We start from the raw sequence: 23,804 nt of genomic DNA, 5'->3' as shown, positions 1-23,804 counted from the left end.
ATGGAAATTGCTCCAAAACATGGTATATTCTGAGAATAAAACAAGCAAATTTTGTCCTTTTAACTACTAGGATGTTGGCATGAGTACAAACAAAAAGCAAACATAGAACAACCAATGGAATGTAGTTCTAACAAACTGCTGTATTAACTCTAAGACACTCGGAAATGTGGGCTTATGCTACATAACAAACTTTATTACAGAAAGAAATATGAAAGTTTCAAACTCCTAAATTCTGTATATACACAATATAACTCATTTTGTACATTTAAATCTGCCTTCAACTATAAATACAATAGAAATAAAAAATACAAGTAATAAGCGAAGTCTGTAGAGACAAAAAATGGTTGAGAATTACTATTAACTTATAAGAAACCTATGTGATGTCATTGAATTCTTTTTAAAATGTTAGCAAGTTCCTTTTCCAGCTTCCTGATGTCGATCTTTGCACTCTCCCTTTCTTTAACATCAGTAGAGCTTAAACTCTTTCCTCGCTCCGATATCTTCCTCTTAATGCTTTTAATCTGCAATCATTTCCAAGGCAATAAATTCCGTGACCTCAATTATCAAGGCAATGTAGAAATGAGGGGCGGGATGGTGGAAGGGAAAAAAGAAGAGACCTTTCTATAGGGCCATCTTGGTAAGCCATCCCTTCGGCAAATTTTTTTCATCACAGTAGGACATATTTTCAATTTCTTAGCTGCTGTCTCAATGGGAAGATGGAGATATCCTGCAAAGTCTTTCAATTTCAACTTTGCAGTTCTTTCCCTCTGCCCTATCAAAGAAAAAAGTGATCAGAATGCAAAATCTCTACATAAATGTAGTATCAGAGAAAATGAACAATCAAGTAATTTTTTGATGCCATATATATTAATAAGCTCTCTGCGTGCAAACTACAAACCTGTGCTGAAAGGGGGATCTTTTCGTGTCTCATGTCACTGCTAGTGCCCTCGTTTTTTTCGTTTGCCATTTCTTGCTGTTCCATTTGGATATCATCTGCATGTAAATATCGTGCAAGAACATTATCTCGGTGATACAGATGAAAGTACTAAAGCAATATTTTGTATAATTTATTCAGATGAAAGGACTAAGCAAAGACGCTACTTACGCGAAGTTGTTGGAGATAACTGAAGTAGACCATCAATGTCAATACAGTCACTACCGTCAAATCCAACACCTAAAGCTTGATAGAATTCACAGAGTGGATCTTCGAGTACCATATAACCATCACCCTTACAAGCCTCGAAATATTGAACTAAAAATTGCTTCACACTGCTTATACTATCATTGCTAAAACTGTTGAAGAAGAATATAAAACTAGAGTTAATTTCAGCAAACAAGTAAAAAAAGGTACATTATAAATAAACTAGAGCAATAGAGAAGGGTATGTAACTCCGTACTCATATGTTTGGGATGAGACATGGCTTTGATCAGAAAAATCCATTGTGTATTTCTCAAGACTTGCATGACTGATCCTTCCTATTGTTCCGAAAATTCCAAGCTTAGATATCAACAAGCCTGTGAAGGAAACAAACAACTAAATTACTTCAAAATTCCACAATCCCCCAAAACCAAAGAGAAATTTAAGAGATAAACACACTGACCATCGGCATGAGTTATTTCTCTTAGAATTTGGCAATTATGCAAATTATTATTATTATTATTCCCCAGAACATCACCCTCTGCATTGGTACTATTCCCAACCAAATGATTACTACATTCGTATGAAATGTCAAGCAAAATTGGATCATAGTCGGAGACACCAAAATCAGAATTCAAATTTGTTGGATTTTCATCTAAAGGTGGTGGGTGGTCACCGCCGTCAATGGTTGGGTTTTCATCAAAGAGTGAAATATTAACAAAAGAATCATCATCATCAAAAGGGTCATGATAAGGCACAATGGATGTATTATGATTGTCCATTATTTTTGCGACGCCGACGCTTGGCCTACACCAAGCGGCGAGGGAAGAGGAAGTTAATAACCGTTGCATTCTTCATTTTGAATTTCTTTTTTTATTTTTTAATTTCTACTCTCCGGAAATTACGATGTGACGCGATGCACCATGAGGACTTACTTTAAACGACGACGTAATTACTCTTTTATATCTCTTTTCCTTTATTTTCACAAAAAAAAAAACATTTTTTCAAATCTTTCACATCACTTCAAAAACTAGCTTTTTTAGTGGCAATTTGCAAACCCCTAAAAAAATGGGTACGTAAAATTATTATATTTTTAGATAGCAACAAATAAGAGACAACATATATAAGTCACTTTTCGACTTTTTATACTTCTTTAATCTAAACTTTAAGCCAAAAGGCAGGGGCGTTTACGAAAAATCAAAAAACTCTATCAAATCGAACCTCAAAGAAAAAAATGACAGTAGTTTTATTTGTTTCATTTGATTTTATTCTTATTTTAAAAACCAACATAATTTGTTTAGGTTTTGATTTAAAGCAAAAATTACCGTAAGAAATTGAATCAAATAGACTATATAAATTTAAAAATTATAATTACATGTAGTTATACCAAAATTAATTTCAGACTTAATATAACTTGTCATTGAGTCCTTTAATTAAGAGTAAATATATCAAATTCTCTCCGACCTTGGCATCAAAATTTACTTTAGCATTTTAATTATACATATGTTTAAATATCCTCATTAACATCTTTTAAGTGAATTAAATATCCCTTTAAGGGGTGACGTGGCACAGTGAGTGCACTCACCTAAAAAATGCTTTTACCTTTTGAATTTAATTTTAAATATGTTCTTCGACCATATGAAATAAAGTAAATGTGGCCTCCATCTAAATTTGATCCCAAATATTTCTCTATCAAGGAAGAACTTGCTCAAATTTATCTCTCAAAACTAACGAAATTCACTTCTCTCTTTTTTTTTTCCCTTTCAATCAATCATTTTATGTTAGGTCATAATTAGTTTATTTGATTTTTTTTTTTCTAACCGACGAGAGAAAGAACCAAAAAAAAAAGAATGTCTAAAAAAATTCTTAAACGTCAAAAGGATAGAAAATATTTTTCTAAAGATTCTTACACATCAAAAGGACAGAAAATAATTTTCTAAAATTACTTTTTGCTCAAAGAATGACTAAAGGATTTTTTCTTTTTCAGTTTCTTAAAAATCAAAAAAATTTTATCTACATGATTAAAATCATATGCATAAATTCAGTTCAACAGAAATAAAATCAATATTTTATTAATTTACTTTTTTAGCATAACATTAATCACAATTTTTTCTATTCTTTATATGAGGAATAAATCAGAGTCCTTCCATAACATAAGGGCATCTTTAGGATCAAATTTTGAAGAAGCACAAAATTATTCTCTTTTCTACAATTAAGGGACATTTTTGGTCCTTTTTTCAAAAAAATAACTGAGCTTGTTGTGTTTGGCAAATGAAAAATATTTTACAATGTTTAAAATAATTAAGTTATTTTTTACAAAGTAGTTTCTTAGAAAATGATTTGTTGATATATTGTTGGTGAGTGAACTTTTTGTCCTAGAGAAGTATTTATTACTATAATTATAATGTTAATAAATTAGATAGCACTTTCATTAAAAAAAAATGAATTGCTAAAGATGTCTACTAAAGTTCAAATGCCGATTGAAACAGTGATACAAAATTAAAAACTGAAATAATATGACTTCCAAATTTTTTTTCAAAATTCTTTATACCTCCAAACAATTAAAAATCCGAATGTGGTATGCAGTAATTCAAACAGAAATATTTTTTATTTTTCTTTTCAGGACAATATTTTTTTTATATCATGAAAATGAATCCTTTTCGCTGTATTTCTTATTTAGGATAAAGTGAACGCAGACATTAATAAACAAAACAAAAAGAGAGGATATATATCATAAAAGTAAGTAAGGCAAGATTCCATCCATTTGAGGAAAGAGCATAAAGGGCATGCATGAAAATCTTTTTTTTTCCTTATAGAATAAAATAAAGAGTTCAACTAGAGATTGTGTAAGGAAGTTGCTTTCATCCAACAGTGCAAAAGACTATGAAGATGAACAAGACAAAAAAGGGTTGTTAAGTTTATGCTTGGAGATTGGTTTGGAATTAGACAACCAAGGAAAAGGAAAAGGAAAAGGGGGAAAACCAAAACAAGAAAGTGATAAATGGGTAGAAGAATAAAGATGTGGTCCAAGTGTTTGTGGGGGGGCTCTTGATCCAAGACACTACTGAATATGCCATCATTCATGTTTATTGATCAGGTGAAGTTTCCATGCCATGTCTCCTATTCCAATTTCCAATCAACTATTTAAAAAAATTGAACTAGATACATATTTGACTTATCCCTTTCAAAGTGGTCACTTGACACTCGAGAATTATTTTTTCATTGCTTAAGAAAGAGACCATATATACACTTAAGTGAAGACATTAATTTCTCTCTTGCCCATTCACCTATATACTATTTAGTTCTAAACACATGACTTGATTGAAAGATGGGGCCTCGCTTGCAAAATATTGTTTTTGAGCAAAGTTATTTGAATCCAAATTGGTTTAAATTCAGTTACTAAAGCTGGTTCAGTCCGACATCTAAACAAATACTTTTTGGATACAACATAATGGATCCTATCTAAAAACATGTGTGTCAAAACAGATATTTTATCCAAAAATCGACGAACTGTCTCTGATGACACCACTATAATGGTCCTTCTTCTCCAAATATAAAATATTAAATAAATAAGTTCAGGAGTTCGGCCAAAAATGGGTAAACTACAATTATTTTTTTATTCTGATTAGCTTTTTAGACATTCATGTGAATTCTTGCAGTTTGCTTTTGAAATATTCACATGAATGAAATCTCTCTTTGCTGATTTTTCAGATTCTTTGAAGTGTTAATCTTTAATGTTTTGTCACATCTAGTTTGATTAAATGTGATAATTTTTTTCAATAATAAATATGTGTTGTCATTCATTTCACATTCTCTTATTCATCTTTTATATTCTTCTACTAATACAGTCATTTGATCTTTGAAAATTGATAGTCATGTCTCAGCAATCCGAAAGGTCTGTACATTCAACTAAACCGGATGTATGTAAATACCTAGATATTCACTTGTTTTCTTATTTTGTTAATTTAGGAAAACGGTAAATGTGATTATTTTCAGTTGGTTGAAAACATGCTCATAGATGAAACTAAATTCGTTATGTTGGATCAAGAATGATTTTGATGATCGACAAAAGGAGTAGATGGAAGAAAAAAGTTACAACTTAGTGTTTCTATCAATCTAAATCCATCTGGGAATAGGAGAAGAACAGATACACGGAAGAGTGGAAATCTAAGACAGTGTTTTTCCTTAAACACAGTAGCAGTTTAACAAGGAAAAGAAACAGAATTCCACTCAAAGAAGGAGAAGTCTAGTGTCTATAAATAAAGAAGGTTTTTCACAAAGAAGGCTTGCGCACTTACGATAGAGAGCTTCAAGCAGAACAAATTCAAGTAAGAGAGAGTTCATATTTGAGAGAGTTCTGATTGAGATTTCAGAGTGCTGTGAAGACAAAGAAACTAAATTGAACTACTTTTTCCATAGGCTTATGCTTATAGTTCTAAGTTTGTTTTATTTGTAATAGTGATTATCGAGTTGTAATCATTGTTGATTTAGAGTAAAGTATTCTTCTAGTTGGGGAAACTGGAAGAAAGGGTTCAACAATCAAGGGTGATTGTTGAAGTTTAGGAATTAGAGTTTATAATTCCTTAGATGGCTTAGGTTTTTAATCTTAAACAATTATTGAGGCTCAAAGTTTTAGTGAAGTGGAGTTAAATCCTACAGAGTTGTAGGCCGTGATTTTTCATCCTTTTGAATCAAATTTTTTACGATAAATCATTGTGTCATTACTTTATTTGTCATTTGAAGTCCAGTCTTGATAATTGGTAAGGAACAGATTATCCAGACCTATTCCTTAGGCAAATTAGGGGGTCAGTATTCTAATAATTGGTATCAGAGTGGGTTATCTTAAAAAGAATCTAACTACTAAGGTAAAGATTACTATGAATTCTGTACTTCCTCTCGAACACGGTGAAGGGCAACACGTCAATAGACCACCTTTATTTAATGGGAAATACTATTCCTGGTGGAAGGCTCATATGGAGGATTTTCTTCAAGCTGAAGATTATGAGCTATTGTTGAATGAGTCGTAGGACTCGACTTACGTACGTAAGCTACCTACTTAAAAATATTACATACTCAAGCTACTTGAGTGCATACCAAACTTACATAGTAAGGATTACATAGTTTCATAAAGTAAGATGAGATTACGAACCCACGAGGAGGAAAATAGAGTGACACATGGCAGCATGAGGTAGTGCCATATGGAAGCAGCTGGGAATGCCACGTGGCAGCAACTGAAGCAAGGGGGTGGTCCCCCACCTACCACGTGGTAGCCTCTAGTTGGAGGAGGGGGTACGTTGGACCACTTAGGGCTTGACACATGTCACCACTTAGTGTATTGCGATTGTGGTGCTGCGGTTGGATGGCATGTTGCAGGGCTGAAAAGTGTTCTAAAAGGGGTGTGGGTACTTCTGGTTACAGCCACACGACCCTCCCTTTCGTATTGTTAAAGGTTTTGCGAAATAAAGATTAAAAACTCTATTTTGATATCGTAGCTTCGGGCGAGTTGTTTGGAGTTTGTATTGTGTAATGTTGAAGTAATTCACTTGTATATGCTGTTGGTTGTTGTTGTTGGTATGGTTGTTGACACGGTGTCCAATTTGAAATCTCGGGGATGGTAAAGTTATAGGGAAAATGCTGCCCGATTTTCGATAACTTTAGAACTAGTAACAAACTAGTCGAGGGTATTGGATAAGGAAATGATTCCTATGGGTACTTGGTTGTAGAGTTGGAAATTGGAAAGTGAAAGGTTATTAAACTTAGTATTACTCTCATGTTAATAGGTCAAGGAGATAACGAGGCGAGCTGGGTTATAATTAATCCATAAAAGGTATGTGAAGCTTACCTTTTCTTTCTTTTAGCATGTCTTAGCCTTAAGTTATATATATATGAAGGCATTTTCGGAAAAGAAAAGGCAATGACTACTACTTCATCTGTTCGTTTAATGTCTATTCCAAATCTTGCTTCTGTTGGTTCAGGTGTTAATTCAAGTGGAACCTCTGCAATTCCTGGTAGATACCATAGCCTTACACCTTGTGCGGATTGGTTACCAACATAGCCATCTAGTTGCCTACTCCAAGTGAGATCTTTTCCACTAGTGTTTCTCTTCTCCTTTACACAAAAAGCATGAAGAAGAACGAAAAGATTAGTTGACGATGCAACTTTTTGTTTGGGTGAACTCATTTAGTTATATACACTGACAGCTTAAAGAATTTTCCATCTGTTATCCAGGTTAGTAATCCCCTTATTTTGTACAGTTATTTGTAGTGATTTTAGGTGATTTAATGTTGTAAAGAATTATTTTACACTATCAATGTATAGAAATTAAACTCGACCAGAAAAGGTAGAGAGGAATACCAAATTGTTGATTTGCCCGGTTTGAATGTTAATGAATACAAGAGGGATTCCTGAAGATACTGCTGCTGAAAACCAGGCCATGGTACGAACTAATGTGGCTTCTACTCTATACTCTCTTGTCAGAGGCATAAAAACTATGGAGCATACAACTGTAGAACGAGAATCTGGTAGATAAGTTCCCACCTTCATCTTCCAGTCATATTGTAATCCCATTTGGTTATACCCCCGTGATCCCGAATTGACCATTCTTCTGCTCATTTCTGCATCATCAAACAAAATTCCGCTATAAATAATTTATGTACGATGTTCCTGGTAGACTGCTGCAAAAATACATAATACGCAGACAGTATAAAGATGTTTTACTCTATTTAAATGTGTAGTAGTAGTGGAAGGAAGAATTATACCCTGGAGTTCAGTGCAACGTTCGAAAGTTAATTCTGCTATAACAGCAAGATGTCTCTCATCAGATGCTGCTCTAACGACAAACCTTTTCTGGAGATTGGAACGTCGTTCAACTAAGACATATCCTCTGAGTTTAAGTGTACTCTCTCCCCTTCTAACCTTGAACCAAACAAAATGTCCAGCAATTTTACCAAGAAATAAGGTTAACTCTGACCATGCTTTGGCCTGAATAAAGGAGTCATCATCAGCAGCTAATTCAGCAATACCTTCTATGATGTCCCCTGGGAGTGGCATGCTCAGATCCCATCCATCTGGATCTTTTTGCCTCACTTTCTTCACACCAACAACTTTCTCAACATTCGCCATCTGCTTCTTCTTCTTCTTCTTGAAGATGGAACAGTAGTATTTCTTGAGTAGCCGCAATAGCTTCATATATATCTAGCACTGATCAACCCTTTCTGTTAATGAACTCGAGCACGGACATCTCAAGGTGAATTAGATTTCTAGTTGTGAACGTCAGAAAGGTACTGTGGTCTTCAATAATTTGCTTAGAGAAATATTCTCTCTGGTTTGATGTATCCGAAGGGTCATTTATCAAACAGGCCGGCTCTACAGATTCTTGTGAGCAAAACGCCAACAAAGTGAAAAAACAACAATCTGAACTAGAATGGAAATTGCTCCAAAACATGGTATATTCTGAGAATAAAACAAGCAAATTTTGTCCTTTTAACTACTAGGATGTTGGCATGAGTACAAACAAAAAGCAAACATAGAACAACCAATGGAATGTAGTTCTAACAAACTGCTGTATTAACTCTAAGACACTCGGAAATGTGGGCTTATGCTACATAACAAACTTTATTACAGAAAGAAATATGAAAGTTTCAAACTCCTAAATTCTGTATATACACAATATAACTCATTTTGTACATTTAAATCTGCCTTCAACTATAAATACAATAGAAATAAAAAATACAAGTAATAAGCGAAGTCTGTAGAGACAAAAAATGGTTGAGAATTACTATTAACTTATAAGAAACCTATGTGATGTCATTGAATTCTTTTTAAAATGTTAGCAAGTTCCTTTTCCAGCTTCCTGATGTCGATCTTTGCACTCTCCCTTTCTTTAACATCAGTAGAGCTTAAACTCTTTCCTCGCTCCGATATCTTCCTCTTAATGCTTTTAATCTGCAATCATTTCCAAGGCAATAAATTCCGTGACCTCAATTATCAAGGCAATGTAGAAATGAGGGGCGGGATGGTGGAAGGGAAAAAAGAAGAGACCTTTCTATAGGGCCATCTTGGTAAGCCATCCCTTCGGCAAATTTTTTTCATCACAGTAGGACATATTTTCAATTTCTTAGCTGCTGTCTCAATGGGAAGATGGAGATATCCTGCAAAGTCTTTCAATTTCAACTTTGCAGTTCTTTCCCTCTGCCCTATCAAAGAAAAAAGTGATCAGAATGCAAAATCTCTACATAAATGTAGTATCAGAGAAAATGAACAATCAAGTAATTTTTTGATGCCATATATATTAATAAGCTCTCTGCGTGCAAACTACAAACCTGTGCTGAAAGGGGGATCTTTTCGTGTCTCATGTCACTGCTAGTGCCCTCGTTTTTTTCGTTTGCCATTTCTTGCTGTTCCATTTGGATATCATCTGCATGTAAATATCGTGCAAGAACATTATCTCGGTGATACAGATGAAAGTACTAAAGCAATATTTTGTATAATTTATTCAGATGAAAGGACTAAGCAAAGACGCTACTTACGCGAAGTTGTTGGAGATAACTGAAGTAGACCATCAATGTCAATACAGTCACTACCGTCAAATCCAACACCTAAAGCTTGATAGAATTCACAGAGTGGATCTTCGAGCACCATATAACCATCACCCTTACAAGCCTCGAAATATTGAACTAAAAATTGCTTCACACTGCTTATACTATCATTGCTAAAACTGTTGAAGAAGAATATAAAACTAGAGTTAATTTCAGCAAACAAGTAAAAAAAGGTACATTATAAATAAACTAGAGCAATAGAGAAGGGTATGTAACTCCGTACTCATATGTTTGGGATGAGACATGGCTTTGATCAGAAAAATCCATTGTGTATTTCTCAAGACTTGCATGACTGATCCTTCCTATTGTTCCGAAAATTCCAAGCTTAGATATCAACAAGCCTGTGAAGGAAACAAACAACTAAATTACTTCAAAATTCCACAATCCCCCAAAACCAAAGAGAAATTTAAGAGATAAACACACTGACCATCGGCATGAGTTATTTCTCTTAGAATTTGGCAATTATGCAAATTATTATTATTATTATTCCCCAGAACATCACCCTCTGCATTGGTACTATTCCCAACCAAATGATTACTACATTCGTATGAAATGTCAAGCAAAATTGGATCATAGTCGGAGACACCAAAATCAGAATTCAAATTTGTTGGATTTTCATCTAAAGGTGGTGGGTGGTCACCGCCGTCAATGGTTGGATTTTCATCAAAGAGTGAAATATTAACAAAAGAATCATCATCATCATCATCATCATCATCATCAAAAGGGTCATGATAAGGCACAATGGATGTATTATGATTGTCCATTATTTTTGCGACGCCGACGCTTGGCCTACACCAAGCGGCGCCACAGAGGATTGAAAGAGAGAGGAGAAAATAGAGTAGAAGATTAACAGATTTCAAAAGAATAGTATATAAGTACAAGGGGAAGGAGGGAAGAGGAAGTTAATAACCGTTGCATTCTTCATTTTGAATTTCTTTTTTTATTTTTTAATTTCTACTCTCCGAAAATTACGATGTGACGCGATGCACCATGAGGACTTACTTTAAACGACGACGTAATTACTCTTTTATATCTCTTTTCCTTTATTTTCACAAAAAAAATAATCATTTTTTCAAATCTTTCACATCACTTCAAAAACTAGCTTTTTTAGTGGCAATTTGCAAACCCCTAAAAAAATGGGTACTAAAATTATTATATTTTTAGATAGCAACAAATAAGAGACAACATATATAAGTCACTTTTCGACTTTTTATACTTCTTTAACCTAAACTTGAAGCCAAAAGGCAGGGCGTTTACGAAAAATCAAAAAACTCTATCAAATCGAACCTCGAAGAAAAAATGACAGTAATTTTATTTGTTTCATTTGATTTTATTCTTATTTTAAAAACCAACATAATTTGTTTAGGTTTTGATTTAAAGCAAAAATTACCGAAAGAAATTGAATCAAATAGACTATATAAATTTAAAAATTATAATTACATGTAGTTATACCAAAATTTATTTCAGACTCAATATAACTTGTCATTGAGTCCTTTAATTAAGAGTAAATATATCAAATTCTCTCCGACCTTGGCATCAAAATTTACTTTAGCATTTTAATTATACATATGTTTAAATATCCTCATTAACATCTTTTAAGTGAATTAAATATCCCCTTAAGGGGTGACGTGGCACAGTGAGTGCACTCACCTAAAAAATGTTTTTACCTTTTGAATTTAATTTTAAATATGTTCTTCGACCATATGAAATAAAGTAAATGTGGCCTCCATCTAAATTTGATCCCAAATATTTCTCTATCAAGGAAGAACTTGCTCAAATTTATCTCTCAAAACTAACGAAATTCACTTCTCTCTTTTTTTTTCCCTTTCAATCAATCATTTTATGTTAGGTCATAATTAGTTTATTTGATTTTTTTTTTCTAACCGACGAGAGAAAGAACCAAAAAAAAAGAATGTCTAAAATATTCTTAAACGTCAAAAGGATAGAAAATATTTTTCTAAAGATTCTTACACATCAAAAGGACAGAAAATAATTTTCTAAAATTACTTTTTGCTCAAAGAATGACTAAAGGATTTTTTCTTTTTCAGTTTCTTAAAAATCAATAATTTTTTATCTACATGATTAAAATCATATGCATAAATTCAGTTCAACAGAAATAAAATCAATATTTTATTAATTTACTTTTTTAGACTAATTCATTAAAAACTATTACTTTAATTTAGATCTAAGCATGATACTAGTGGCATGACTTCCATATGATTTTAAACATACAAAAAAAACATTAAATAAATCCTATGAAACAATATCTAAATGGAAGATGCCAATGTGACTCAATTCAATTTATATGAATAATTTCATAATATCTAGATAGGTGTGATCATGATATAGCAAGTTGTATGAGTGGCCCTATGATTTGATTTAATAGACAAAGAATTATTTATGGTCATGATTTCTAAAGCATAAACTACTTTATCCTTTTTTCTTTTTTAAAACAAAATGATTTTAAAGTCATTACCAAACAACACAAAAAAATAAAAATCCTAATCTTGATGTCTACCACTAGAAATGCTTTAAAAAAATTATTGATAAAATTTAAACACACGTCACTGAGGATTTTAATAATATTCATATAGGCATACTTCAAGACATACATAAATAAGTTACGATAAAAATATATCAAGTAGCACGTAGTTACCTTCCTCCTTTAGACAGTCCCCAATTATTTATTATTATGCAAAGTAGAGTTTACAACATTATTACAAACTAAAATAAAAGGTAAGTGAATAAAATAATATAAAAAATGTAAAAAGAAATAATGACATCTTAAATTTTCGTTCGCAACTCTTCGTGTCTTGAACTTTGAAGTTCAAACTCTGTTAAACCATAAACAAAATACAAGCAGTGCACTAATAATATAAAGGTACATCATTATTATACAATTTTACCTTAACAAAGCAATCAAATAAAGATAAGAATACATTTCAAAAATAATAGATTCATACATGTAAAGAAAAGTTGGGACTAACTTGAATATTTCGAATAGGAGGAATAAGCAAATAAAAATCTGAACAGCGATACCAATAATTAGAAACAGAATATTAAAGTATGCAAGAAATCTTTTCTTTTTGTTTTTGTTTTAGTCTTAGGAGTAAAAAATGTAAAGTATAAATATTTCTTTCTTTTCTTTCACTACTGTGTTTGTGTTCTTGTGTTCTTTTTTGTGTATATCTTTTTCTCCCTTCTCTGTTTGTGTGTTGTCTTTTTTTATATTGATAAAAAGACAATCAAAAAAGACAAGAAAATTCAAAAAAAATGGCGTATCTCCATTTTAGTCAGACTTTCTTTTTCAAATAAGTCATCGGAAGGACATATATTTCAAAGAAGGTGACAAAATTTTCAACAATAAAATTAATCAAGATCAAAAGTTTAGCAACCAAATCAATTCAGATCAATTCAAAATAATTGGAAAAAAATCAAGCTAAAAGACAACAAACTCTGTCCAAAAGTCCCAAAACTCATGCTAAAGGGGTCTACTATCAATAATTGATAAGAAGCTATTATACGAAATAATAAATTAAGACCACAATTATCCGATCCAAATTCATCAAGTTAAGTCAAGAATTAACAATTTAATTATCAATCAAGACATACAAAATCAAGAATCAATAACTTTAATTTCAAAAATGTATTAAATCATAAAAGGACATATTATATTCAAACATATAGAGATACATTAAAGGCATAGACAACCTGCAAACAAGTTAATCTTATAAAAAAATAGTGGTTAAACTTTAAAAATATATTTTAAAACTAATTTATAGAAGAAGCAAGTAATAAAGAGATAAATAAATTAGATTAACACACCATGATGGATCTGTATAGATCACAAGCAAAGAAAACAGGAGTGTTCCAAAGAATCTTTCTCAAAAAGCTCAAACCTGCACCAATCTCCCACCAAGTTTCTTCCCTCTCCTCTCTAACTTTTGGAGAATAGATTCCTGTGAGGTGCCAATTGAAATCGTGGCACTTCCCTGTGAAACTGCAGGTGACAGAGTACTTGCCTACACTACTAATATACCCCTCCCATTCTCTTTTGCCCCACATTATGACTATGTCTCATTTAGTCCCACTGGCCTCTAATTGGGCATAATTAACCCATCTGTTCCCCCAAACTTCTTTGATTATGTCAGTGATCTCCCCTTCTACCTTGGCTTCCTGAAAACAGATCAAATCTGCCTTCCAAGTGTTCAGGATATTTTTCAATACAGCCCTTTTCATCACACTATTCATCCCCCTAACATTCCATGAAACAATATTGAGCTTCATCATTTTCCTATCGCCAGATATCCCCATCTACTTCTAGTTCCATAACTCATAAATTTTGTACTCAACTCCAGGCCTTTCAGTTAATTGTCTCCTTTCTTTTTAACTACAGTTAGTTCCCCCTTCTCTCCTCTGCTTCAATATTTTTTTCTTTTAGCTGGTGATTTTTGCTGTGAGACCTATGTGAGCGGGAGAACTTATCATTCTATTGGTTAAAATTTTCTGGTGACTTTTCTTGTGAGACCTGTATGATCGGGAGTGTATTATCATTCCATTGGAGAGAATTTGTAGACGGCGGATAAGGTTCTTGTGCATCTTGATCAATCGGTTTTGAAGCCCAATATTCATTTAGGGCTTCTTTGGTCCATTTCAGCTTTTTTTGAGAAGAAGTACTGTTGTATTCTTCTGCATTAAAGAGTGCAGTCCACCTCCAAAAAATTACAATGTAGTAAGGTTAAGCTTTTAAGCTTTACAGAGCACATAAGAAATCTACAAGCTCATCTACTTCTTCTATACAGTTTCCTTAACACCAAGAGAAACAAGACACTAAACAGTTCCATTTCACATCATGAATGGACTTGATCTTGTCTTCAAAACATCTCTTATTCCTTTCCTTCCGTCCACCATATACTTGAAGGTATTGTCCTTCACCATTTTTTCTGACTCTTGCTACCCCCTCTTCTCATCCTGCAACTCACCAAATCTGCAGAATGCTTAGGCATTGTCCATTAAGTCTTTACAAGACTAAGGAACATGTTCCACAGTTGTGTAGCGAACTTGCAATGCAAAAAAATATGGTTGTTGTCTCCCCAGTTTCGTTGCACAAAAAACATCTTGTCACTACTACTCTCCCCTTCTTTTGTAGAACCTCATGTGTAAGGCATGCTCTCTTCACCATTAACTTGGTCAAACATTTAGCCTTGGTGGGAGCCGTGCTTTTCCCAATGTTCTTCCAGATGTTTGGGCATTCTCCATGCATCACACTGTTGTCCATCTTGTACTTTTTATTCACATAGAAAAAGTCATCCCTTAAATTTCTCCATCTCAGTGTATCATGTTGCATAGTAGTGCTAGGAAAATCTTCCACTTCACACAAAAGAGTTGTCACCCTATCTATCTCCCGGTCATTCAAATGTCTTCTAAAATTTAGAATCCACCTTTGATTTTTGACCAGCTCTCAAAAATGGTTGCTTCAGGATTACTACTCAGCATCATAAGATCAGGGTAAGCTTCTTGCTAAGGGGCTTGCCCAATCCAATCATCCTTCCAGAACAAGCTATTGGTACCATCTCCAACCCTAATACTGGAATTGCCTTGTAGTTTTGGCCATATTGATCTGATCGTCCTCCAAACTCCCATCCAGTTCACCCTCATTAGAATATCATGGGCTAGATTGGCCAAACTTGGGGATATGACCTCCTTCCATAAAGTAGATTCTTTTGCACTAAATCTCCATCACCGTTTCATCATTAGACTGTTATTCTGGATTCTCAAGTTTCTGATCCAATACCCCCTTGACCTTTGCTCTGTTGCACCACCTCCCATTTGACCAGATAATCTGCCCCCACCCCCCCTCCCAGATCCCAACCACCCACTTTCCTTGTTGCCTTTCCTTAGGAAGTCGCTTCTCAGTTTGTTTAGCCTCTTGATCACACTTGCAGGTATAGAAAATAGAGACATCACATAGGTAGGGAGAGAGTTCAACACTGAGTTGATTAGTGTGACCCTTCTCCCTAGTGAAAGGTACTGTGCTTTCCACTGAGCCAACCTCTTCTCAGCTTTCTCCAGAATGTTCTCCCAAATCTCCGCATCCTTGTGTCTCCTGCCTAAAGGCATCTCTAGGTACACTGTGAGCAGATAACCCACACCACACCCAAGTATGCTACCAAAAGTCTGAATGTTAAGACACTTCTTTGACAGGATTAATGTTGCTCTTCCTCTCGTTCACCCTTAAGCCAGATACAACTTCAAACACTACTAGCAGCAAGACACTAATGTTGCAAACTTGTTCCACTTTAGGTTCACAGATTAAAACAGTATCATCTGCATATAGCAAATGGCAGATCTCCAGATCCCCTCTCCCACCTCCTCCTATGTTGAAGACTTGAAGCCCCTCAGTTAGTTATTCTAGTGGTATCCTCATCATACTATTGAGGCCTTCCATGGCTAAAATGAATAGGAAGGGGGATAGAAGGTCCCCTTTACTGAGTCCCCTATCAAAGTGAAAAACCCAGTACAATTATGATACAGAAGCCTATCCATTTTAACAAGAAAGAGACCATATATACACTTAAGTGAAGACATTAATTTCTCTCTTGCCCATTCACCTATATACTATTTAGTTCTAAACACATGACTTGATTGAAAGATGGGGCCTCGCTTGCAAAATATTGTTTTTGAGCAAAGTTATTTGAATCCAAATTGGTTTAAATTCAGTTACTAAAGCTGGTTCAGTCCGACATCTAAACAAATACTTTTTGGATACAACATAATGGATCCTATCTAAAAACATGTGTGTCAAAACAGATATTTTATCCAAAAATCGACGAATTGTCTCTGATGACACCACTATAATGGTCCTTCTTCTCCAAATATAAAATATTAAATAAATAAGTTCAGGAGTTCGGCCAAAAATGGGTAAACTACAATTATTTTTTTATTCTGATTAGCTTTTTAGACATTCATGTGAATTCTTGCAGTTTGCTTTTGAAATATTCACATGAATGAAATCTCTCTTTGCTGATTTTTCAGATTCTTTGAAGTGTTAATCTTTAATGTTTTGTCACATCTAGTTTGATTAAATGTGATAATTTTTTTCAATAATAAATATGTGTTGTCATTCATTTCACATTCTCTTATTCATCTTTTATATTCTTCTACTAATACAGTCATTTGATCTTTGAAAATTGATAGTCATGTCTCAGCAATCCGAAAGGTCTGTACATTCAACTAAACCGGATGTATGTAAATACCTAGATATTCACTTGTTTTCTTATTTTGTTAATTTAGGAAAACGGTAAATGTGATTATTTTCAGTTGGTTGAAAACATGCTCATAGATGAAACTAAATTCGTTATGTTGGATCAAGAATGATTTTGATGATCGACAAAAGGAGTAGATGGAAGAAAAAAGTTACAACTTAGTGTTTCTATCAATCTAAATCCATCTGGGAGTAGGAGAAGAACAGATACACGGAAGAGTGGAAATCTAAGACAGTGTTTTTCCTTAAACACAGTAGCAGTTTAACAAGGAAAAGAAACAGAATTCCACTCAAAGAAGGAGAAGTCTAGTGTCAATAAATAAAGAAGGTTTTTCACAAAGAAGGCTTGCGCACTTACGATAGAGAGCTTCAAGCAGAACAAATTCAAGTAAGAGAGAGTTCATATTTGAGAGAGTTCTGATTGAGATTTCAGAGTGCTGTGAAGACAAAGAAACGAAATTGAACTACTTTTTCCATAGGCTTATGCTTATAGTTCTAAGTTTGTTTTATTTGTAATAGTGATTATCGAGTTGTAATCATTGTTGATTTAGAGTAAAGTATTCTTCTAGTTGGGGAAACTGAAAGAAAGGGTTCAACAATCAAGGGTGATTGTTCAAGTTTAGGAATTAGAGTTTATAATTCCTTAGATGGCTTAGATTTTTAATCTTAAACAATTATTGAGGCTCAAAGTTTTAGTGAAGTGGAGTTAAATCCTACAGAGTTGTAGGCCGTGATTTTTCATCCTTTTGAATCAAATTTTTTACGATAAATCATTGTGTCATTACTTTATTTGTCATTTGAAGTCCAGTCTTGATAATTGGTAAGGAACAGATTATCCAGACCTATTCCTTAGGCAAATTAGGGGGTCAGTATTCTAATAATTGGTATCAGAGTGGGTTATCTTAAAAAGAATCTAACTACTAAGGTAAAGATTACTATGAATTCTGTACTTCCTCTCGAACACGGTGAAGGGCAACACGTCAATAGACCACCTCTATTTAATGGGAAATACTATTCCTGGTGGAAGGCTCATATGGAGGATTTTCTTCAAGCTGAAGATTATGAGCTATTGTTGAATGAGTCGTAGGACTCGACTTACGTACGTAAGCTACCTACTTAAAAATATTACATACTCAAGCTACTTGAGTGCATACCAAACTTACATAGTAAGGATTACATAGTTTCATAAAGTAAGATGAGATTACGAACCCACGAGGAGGAAAATAGAGTGACACATGGCAGCATGAGGTAGTGCCATATAGAAGCAGCTGGGAATGCCACGTGGAAGCAACTGAAGCAAGGGGGTGGTCCCCCACCTACCACGTGGTAGCCTCTAGTTGGAGGAAGGGGTGCGTTGGACCACTTAGGGCTTGACACATGTCACCACTTAGTGTATTGCGATTGTGGTGCTGCGGTTGGATGGCATGTTGCAGGGCTGAAAAGTGTTCTAAAAGGGGTGTGGGTACTTCTGGTTACAGCCACACGACCCTCCCTTTCGTATTGTTAAAGGTTTTGCGAAATAAAGATTAAAAACTCTATTTTGATATCGTAGCTTCGGGCGAGTTGTTTGGAGTTTGTATTGTGTAATGTTGAAGTAATTCACTTGTATATGCTGTTGGTTGTTGTTGTTGGTATGGTTGTTGACACGGTGTCCAATTTGAAATCTCGGGGATGGTAAAGTTATAGGGAAAATGCTGCCCGATTTTCGATAACTTTAGAACTAGTAACAAACTAGTCGAGGGTATTGGATAAGGAAATGATTCCTATGGGTACTTGGTTGTAGAGTTGGAAATTGGAAAGTGAAAGGTTATTAAACTTAGTATTACTCTCATGTTAATAGGTCAAGGAGATAACGAGGCGAGCTGGGTTATAATTAATCCATAAAAGGTATGTGAAGCTTACCTTTTCTTTCTTTTAGCATGTCTTAGCCTTAAGTTATATATATATGAAGGCATTTTCGGAAAAGAAAAGGCAATGACTACTACTTCATCTGTTCGTTTAATGTCTATTCCAAATCTTGCTTCTGTTGGTTCAGGTGTTAATTCAAGTGGAACCTCTGCAATTCCTGGTAGATACCATAGCCTTACACCTTGTGCGGATTGGTTACCAACATAGCCATCTAGTTGCCTACTCCAAGTGAGATCTTTTCCACTAGTGTTTCTCTTCTCCTTTACACAAAAAGCATGAAGAAGAACGAAAAGATTAGTTGACGATGCAACTTTTTGTTTGGGTGAACTCATTTAGTTATATACACTGACAGCTTAAAGAATTTTCCATCTGTTATCCAGGTTAGTAATCCCCTTATTTTGTACAGTTATTTGTAGTGATTTTAGGTGATTTAATGTTGTAAAGAATTATTTTACACTATCAATGTATAGAAATTAAACTCGACCAGAAAAGGTAGAGAGGAATACCAAATTGTTGATTTGCTCGGTTTGAATGTTAATGAATACAAGAGGGATTCCTGAAGATACTGCTGCTGAAAACCAGGCCATGGTACGAACTAATGTGGCTTCTACTCTATACTCTCTTGTCAGAGGCATAAAAACTATGGAGCATACAACTGTAGAACGAGAATCTGGTAGATAAGTTCCCACCTTCATCTTCCAGTCATATTGTAATCCCATTTGGTTATACCCCCGTGATCCCGAATTGACCATTCTTCTGCTCATTTCTGCATCATCAAACAAAATTCCGCTATAAATAATTTATGTACGATGTTCCTGGTAGACTGCTGCAAAAATACATAATACGCAGACAGTATAAAGATGTTTTACTCTATTTAAATGTGTAGTAGTAGTGGAAGGAAGAATTATACCCTGGAGTTCAGTGCAACGTTCGAAAGTTAATTCTGCTATAACAGCAAGATGTCTCTCATCAGATGCTGCTCTAACGACAAACCTTTTCTGGAGATTGGAACGTCGTTCAACTAAGACATATCCTCTGAGTTTAAGTGTACTCTCTCCCCTTCTAACCTTGAACCAAACAAAATGTCCAGCAATTTTACCAAGAAATAAGGTTAACTCTGACCATGCTTTGGCCTGAATAAAGGAGTCATCATCAGCAGCTAATTCAGCAATACCTTCTATGATGTCCCCTGGGAGTGGCATGCTCAGATCCCATCCATCTGGATCTTTTTGCCTCACTTTCTTCACACCAACAACTTTCTCAACATTCGCCATCTGCTTCTTCTTCTTCTTCTTGAAGATGGAACAGTAGTATTTCTTGAGTAGCCGCAATAGCTTCATATATATCTAGCACTGATCAACCCTTTCTGTTAATGAACTCGAGCACGGACATCTCAAGGTGAATTAGATTTCTAGTTGTGAACGTCAGAAAGGTACTGTGGTCTTCAATAATTTGCTTAGAGAAATATTCTCTCTGGTTTGATGTATCCGAAGGGTCATTTATCAAACAGGCCGGCTCTACAGATTCTTGTGAGCAAAACGCCAACAAAGTGAAAAAACAACAATCTGAACTAGAATGGAAATTGCTCCAAAACATGGTATATTCTGAGAATAAAACAAGCAAATTTTGTCCTTTTAACTACTAGGATGTTGGCATGAGTACAAACAAAAAGCAAACATAGAACAACCAATGGAATGTAGTTCTAACAAACTGCTGTATTAACTCTAAGACACTCGGAAATGTGGGCTTATGCTACATAACAAACTTTATTACAGAAAGAAATATGAAAGTTTCAAACTCCTAAATTCTGTATATACACAATATAACTCATTTTGTACATTTAAATCTGCCTTCAACTATAAATACAATAGAAATAAAAAATACAAGTAATAAGCGAAGTCTGTAGAGACAAAAAATGGTTGAGAATTACTATTAACTTATAAGAAACCTATGTGATGTCATTGAATTCTTTTTAAAATGTTAGCAAGTTCCTTTTCCAGCTTCCTGATGTCGATCTTTGCACTCTCCCTTTCTTTAACATCAGTAGAGCTTAAACTCTTTCCTCGCTCCGATATCTTCCTCTTAATGCTTTTAATCTGCAATCATTTCCAAGGCAATAAATTCCGTGACCTCAATTATCAAGGCAATGTAGAAATGAGGGGCGGGATGGTGGAAGGGAAAAAAGAAGAGACCTTTCTATAGGGCCATCTTGGTAAGCCATCCCTTCGGCAAATTTTTTTCATCACAGTAGGACATATTTTCAATTTCTTAGCTGCTGTCTCAATGGGAAGATGGAGATATCCTGCAAAGTCTTTCAATTTCAACTTTGCAGTTCTTTCCCTCTGCCCTATCAAAGAAAAAAGTGATCAGAATGCAAAATCTCTACATAAATGTAGTATCAGAGAAAATGAACAATCAAGTAATTTTTTGATGCCATATATATTAATAAGCTCTCTGCGTGCAAACTACAAACCTGTGCTGAAAGGGGGATCTTTTCGTGTCTCATGTCACTGCTAGTGCCCTCGTTTTTTTCGTTTGCCATTTCTTGCTGTTCCATTTGGATATCATCTGCATGTAAATATCGTGCAAGAACATTATCTCGGTGATACAGATGAAAGTACTAAAGCAATATTTTGTATAATTTATTCAGATGAAAGGACTAAGCAAAGACGCTACTTACGCGAAGTTGTTGGAGATAACTGAAGTAGACCATCAATGTCAATACAGTCACTACCGTCAAATCCAACACCTAAAGCTTGATAGAATTCACAGAGTGGATCTTCGAGCACCATATAACCATCACCCTTACAAGCCTCGAAATATTGAACTAAAAATTGCTTCACACTGCTTATACTATCATTGCTAAAACTGTTGAAGAAGAATATAAAACTAGAGTTAATTTCAGCAAACAAGTAAAAAAAGGTACATTATAAATAAACTAGAGCAATAGAGAAGGGTATGTAACTCCGTACTCATATGTTTGGGATGAGACATGGCTTTGATCAGAAAAATCCATTGTGTATTTCTCAAGACTTGCATGACTGATCCTTCCTATTGTTCCGAAAATTCCAAGCTTAGATATCAACAAGCCTGTGAAGGAAACAAACAACTAAATTACTTCAAAATTCCACAATCCCCCAAAACCAAAGAGAAATTTAAGAGATAAACACACTGACCATCGGCATGAGTTATTTCTCTTAGAATTTGGCAATTATGCAAATTATTATTATTATTATTCCCCAGAACATCACCCTCTGCATTGGTACTATTCCCAACCAAATGATTACTACATTCGTATGAAATGTCAAGCAAAATTGGATCATAGTCGGAGACACCAAAATCAGAATTCAAATTTGTTGGATTTTCATCTAAAGGTGGTGGGTGGTCACCGCCGTCAATGGTTGGGTTTTCATCAAAGAGTGAAATATTAACAAAAGAATCATCATCATCATCATCATCATCATCAAAAGGGTCATGATAAGGCACAATGGATGTATTATGATTGTCCATTATTTTTGCGACGCCGACGCTTGGCCTACACCAAGCGGCGCCACAGAGGATTGAAAGAGAGAGGAGAAAATAGAGTAGAAGATTAACAGATTTCAAAAGAATAGTATATAAGTACAAGGGGAAGGAGGGAAGAGGAAGTTAATAACCGTTGCATTCTTCATTTTGAATTTCTTTTTTTATTTTTTAATTTCTACTCTCCGGAAATTACGATGTGACGCGATTCACCATGAGGACTTACTTTAAACGACGACGTAATTACTCTTTTATATCTCTTTTCCTTTATTTTCACAAAAAAAATAATCATTTTTTCAAATCTTTCACATCACTTCAAAAACTAGCTTTTTTAGTGGCAATTTGCAAACGCCTAAAAAAATGGGTACGTAAAATTATTATATTTTTAGATAGCAACAAATAAGAGACAACATATATAAGTCACTTTTCGACTTTTTATACTTCTTTAATCTAAACTTTAAGCCAAAAGGCAGGGGCGTTTACGAAAAATCAAAAAACTCTATCAAATCGAACCTCAAAGAAAAAAATGACAGTAATTTTATTTGTTTCATTTGATTTTATTCTTATTTTAAAAACCAACATAATTTGTTTAGGTTTTGATTTAAAGCAAAAATTACCGTAAGAAATTGAATCAAATAGACTATATAAATTTAAAAATTATAATTACATGTAGTTATACCAAAATTTATTTCAGACTTAATATAACTTGTCATTGAGTCCTTTAATTAAGAGTAAATATATCAAATTCTCTCCGACCTTGGCATCAAAATTTACTTTAGCATTTTAATTATACATATGTTTAAATATCCTCATTAACATCTTTTAAGTGAATTAAATATCCCTTTAAGGGGTGACGTGGCACAGTGAGTGCACTCACCTAAAAAATGCTTTTACCTTTTGAATTTAATTTTAAATATGTTCTTCGACCATATGAAATAAAGTAAATGTGGCCTCCATCTAAATTTGATCCCAAATATTTCTCTATCAAGGAAGAACTTGCTCAAATTTATCTCTCAAAACTAACGAAATTCACTTCTCTCTTTTTTTTTTCCCTTTCAATCAATCATTTTATGTTAGGTCATAATTAGTTTATTTGATTTTTTTTTTCTAACCGACGAGAGAAAGAACCAAAAAAAAAAGAATGTCTAAAAAAATTCTTAAACGTCAAAAGGATAGAAAATATTTTTCTAAAGATTCTTACACATCAAAAGGACAGAAAATAATTTTCTAAAATTACTTTTTGCTCAAAGAATGACTAAAGGATTTTTTCTTTTTCAGTTTCTTAAAAATCAATAATTTTTTATCTACATGATTAAAATCATATGCATAAATTCAGTTCAACAGAAATAAAATCAATATTTTATTAATTTACTTT

General features: G+C 34.0%; 5 protein-coding genes across 5 annotated transcripts; all 5 read right to left on the bottom strand.

The window, feature by feature from the left end:
• Positions 1–178: 178 nt before the first annotated feature.
• LOC129888304 (uncharacterized) lies at positions 179–1,920 on the bottom strand. Its single transcript, XM_055963308.1, has 6 exons — positions 1,602–1,920; positions 1,398–1,515; positions 1,106–1,293; positions 899–993; positions 618–767; positions 179–521 (listed from the first exon to the last, which is right to left on the bottom strand). Exons 1-6 carry the CDS (start codon positions 1,918–1,920, stop codon positions 384–386), a joined length of 1,008 nt encoding a protein of 335 aa, XP_055819283.1. The 3' UTR covers positions 179–383.
• A 5,539-nt stretch (positions 1,921–7,459) lies between these two features.
• LOC129890580 (uncharacterized) lies at positions 7,460–8,507 on the bottom strand. The gene is made up of 2 exons (XM_055966108.1): positions 7,897–8,507; positions 7,460–7,752 (listed from the first exon to the last, which is right to left on the bottom strand). The coding sequence occupies exons 1-2, from the start codon at positions 8,324–8,326 to the stop codon at positions 7,460–7,462; spliced, it is 723 nt and encodes a 240-aa protein (XP_055822083.1). The 5' UTR covers positions 8,327–8,507.
• A 232-nt stretch (positions 8,508–8,739) lies between these two features.
• Positions 8,740–10,567, bottom strand: LOC129888303 (uncharacterized). The gene is made up of 6 exons (XM_055963307.1): positions 10,163–10,567; positions 9,959–10,076; positions 9,667–9,854; positions 9,460–9,554; positions 9,179–9,328; positions 8,740–9,082 (listed from the first exon to the last, which is right to left on the bottom strand). Exons 1-6 carry the CDS (start codon positions 10,497–10,499, stop codon positions 8,945–8,947), a joined length of 1,026 nt encoding a protein of 341 aa, XP_055819282.1. The 5' UTR covers positions 10,500–10,567; the 3' UTR covers positions 8,740–8,944.
• An 8,432-nt stretch (positions 10,568–18,999) lies between these two features.
• LOC129888302 (uncharacterized) lies at positions 19,000–20,428 on the bottom strand. The gene is made up of 2 exons (XM_055963306.1): positions 19,818–20,428; positions 19,000–19,673 (listed from the first exon to the last, which is right to left on the bottom strand). The coding sequence occupies exons 1-2, from the start codon at positions 20,245–20,247 to the stop codon at positions 19,381–19,383; spliced, it is 723 nt and encodes a 240-aa protein (XP_055819281.1). The 5' UTR covers positions 20,248–20,428; the 3' UTR covers positions 19,000–19,380.
• Positions 20,429–20,660: 232 nt separating this feature from the next.
• LOC129888300 (uncharacterized) lies at positions 20,661–22,485 on the bottom strand. Its single transcript, XM_055963305.1, has 6 exons — positions 22,084–22,485; positions 21,880–21,997; positions 21,588–21,775; positions 21,381–21,475; positions 21,100–21,249; positions 20,661–21,003 (listed from the first exon to the last, which is right to left on the bottom strand). Exons 1-6 carry the CDS (start codon positions 22,415–22,417, stop codon positions 20,866–20,868), a joined length of 1,023 nt encoding a protein of 340 aa, XP_055819280.1. The 5' UTR covers positions 22,418–22,485; the 3' UTR covers positions 20,661–20,865.
• Between the last annotated feature and the right edge of the window lie 1,319 nt (positions 22,486–23,804).

The sequence above is a fragment of the Solanum dulcamara genome, chromosome 5, assembly GCF_947179165.1.
Source record: "Solanum dulcamara chromosome 5, daSolDulc1.2, whole genome shotgun sequence".
Taxonomy (NCBI): Eukaryota; Viridiplantae; Streptophyta; class Magnoliopsida; order Solanales; family Solanaceae; genus Solanum; species Solanum dulcamara.
Note: the sequence above shows the minus strand (reverse complement) of the source record. Positions and strands in the feature narration are given on the sequence as shown.

Bases quoted from the DNA above. Each gene is read 5' to 3' on its own strand.
- LOC129888304 (XM_055963308.1), bottom strand. From the start codon at position 1,920: ATGGACAATCATAATACATCCATTGTGCCTTATCATGACCCTTTTGAT. The intron at 768-898 runs GTTTGTAGTTTG...TTGATAGGGCAG, and splicing joins AGATCCCCCTTTCAGCACAG to AGGGAAAGAACTGCAAAGTT. The intron at 522-617 runs GTCTCTTCTTTT...AAATGATTGCAG, and splicing joins CAAGATGGCCCTATAGAAAG to ATTAAAAGCATTAAGAGGAA.
- LOC129890580 (XM_055966108.1), bottom strand. From the start codon at position 8,326: ATGAAGCTATTGCGGCTACTCAAGAAATACTACTGTTCCATCTTCAAG. The intron at 7,753-7,896 runs GTATAATTCTTC...TTGATGATGCAG, and splicing joins ACGTTGCACTGAACTCCAGG to AAATGAGCAGAAGAATGGTC.
- LOC129888303 (XM_055963307.1), bottom strand. From the start codon at position 10,499: ATGGACAATCATAATACATCCATTGTGCCTTATCATGACCCTTTTGAT. The intron at 9,555-9,666 runs GTAAGTAGCGTC...ATTTACATGCAG, and splicing joins GTTATCTCCAACAACTTCGC to ATGATATCCAAATGGAACAG. The intron at 9,083-9,178 runs GTCTCTTCTTTT...AAATGATTGCAG, and splicing joins CAAGATGGCCCTATAGAAAG to ATTAAAAGCATTAAGAGGAA.
- LOC129888302 (XM_055963306.1), bottom strand. From the start codon at position 20,247: ATGAAGCTATTGCGGCTACTCAAGAAATACTACTGTTCCATCTTCAAG. The intron at 19,674-19,817 runs GTATAATTCTTC...TTGATGATGCAG, and splicing joins ACGTTGCACTGAACTCCAGG to AAATGAGCAGAAGAATGGTC.
- LOC129888300 (XM_055963305.1), bottom strand. From the start codon at position 22,417: ATGGACAATCATAATACATCCATTGTGCCTTATCATGACCCTTTTGAT. The intron at 21,476-21,587 runs GTAAGTAGCGTC...ATTTACATGCAG, and splicing joins GTTATCTCCAACAACTTCGC to ATGATATCCAAATGGAACAG. The intron at 21,250-21,380 runs GTTTGTAGTTTG...TTGATAGGGCAG, and splicing joins AGATCCCCCTTTCAGCACAG to AGGGAAAGAACTGCAAAGTT.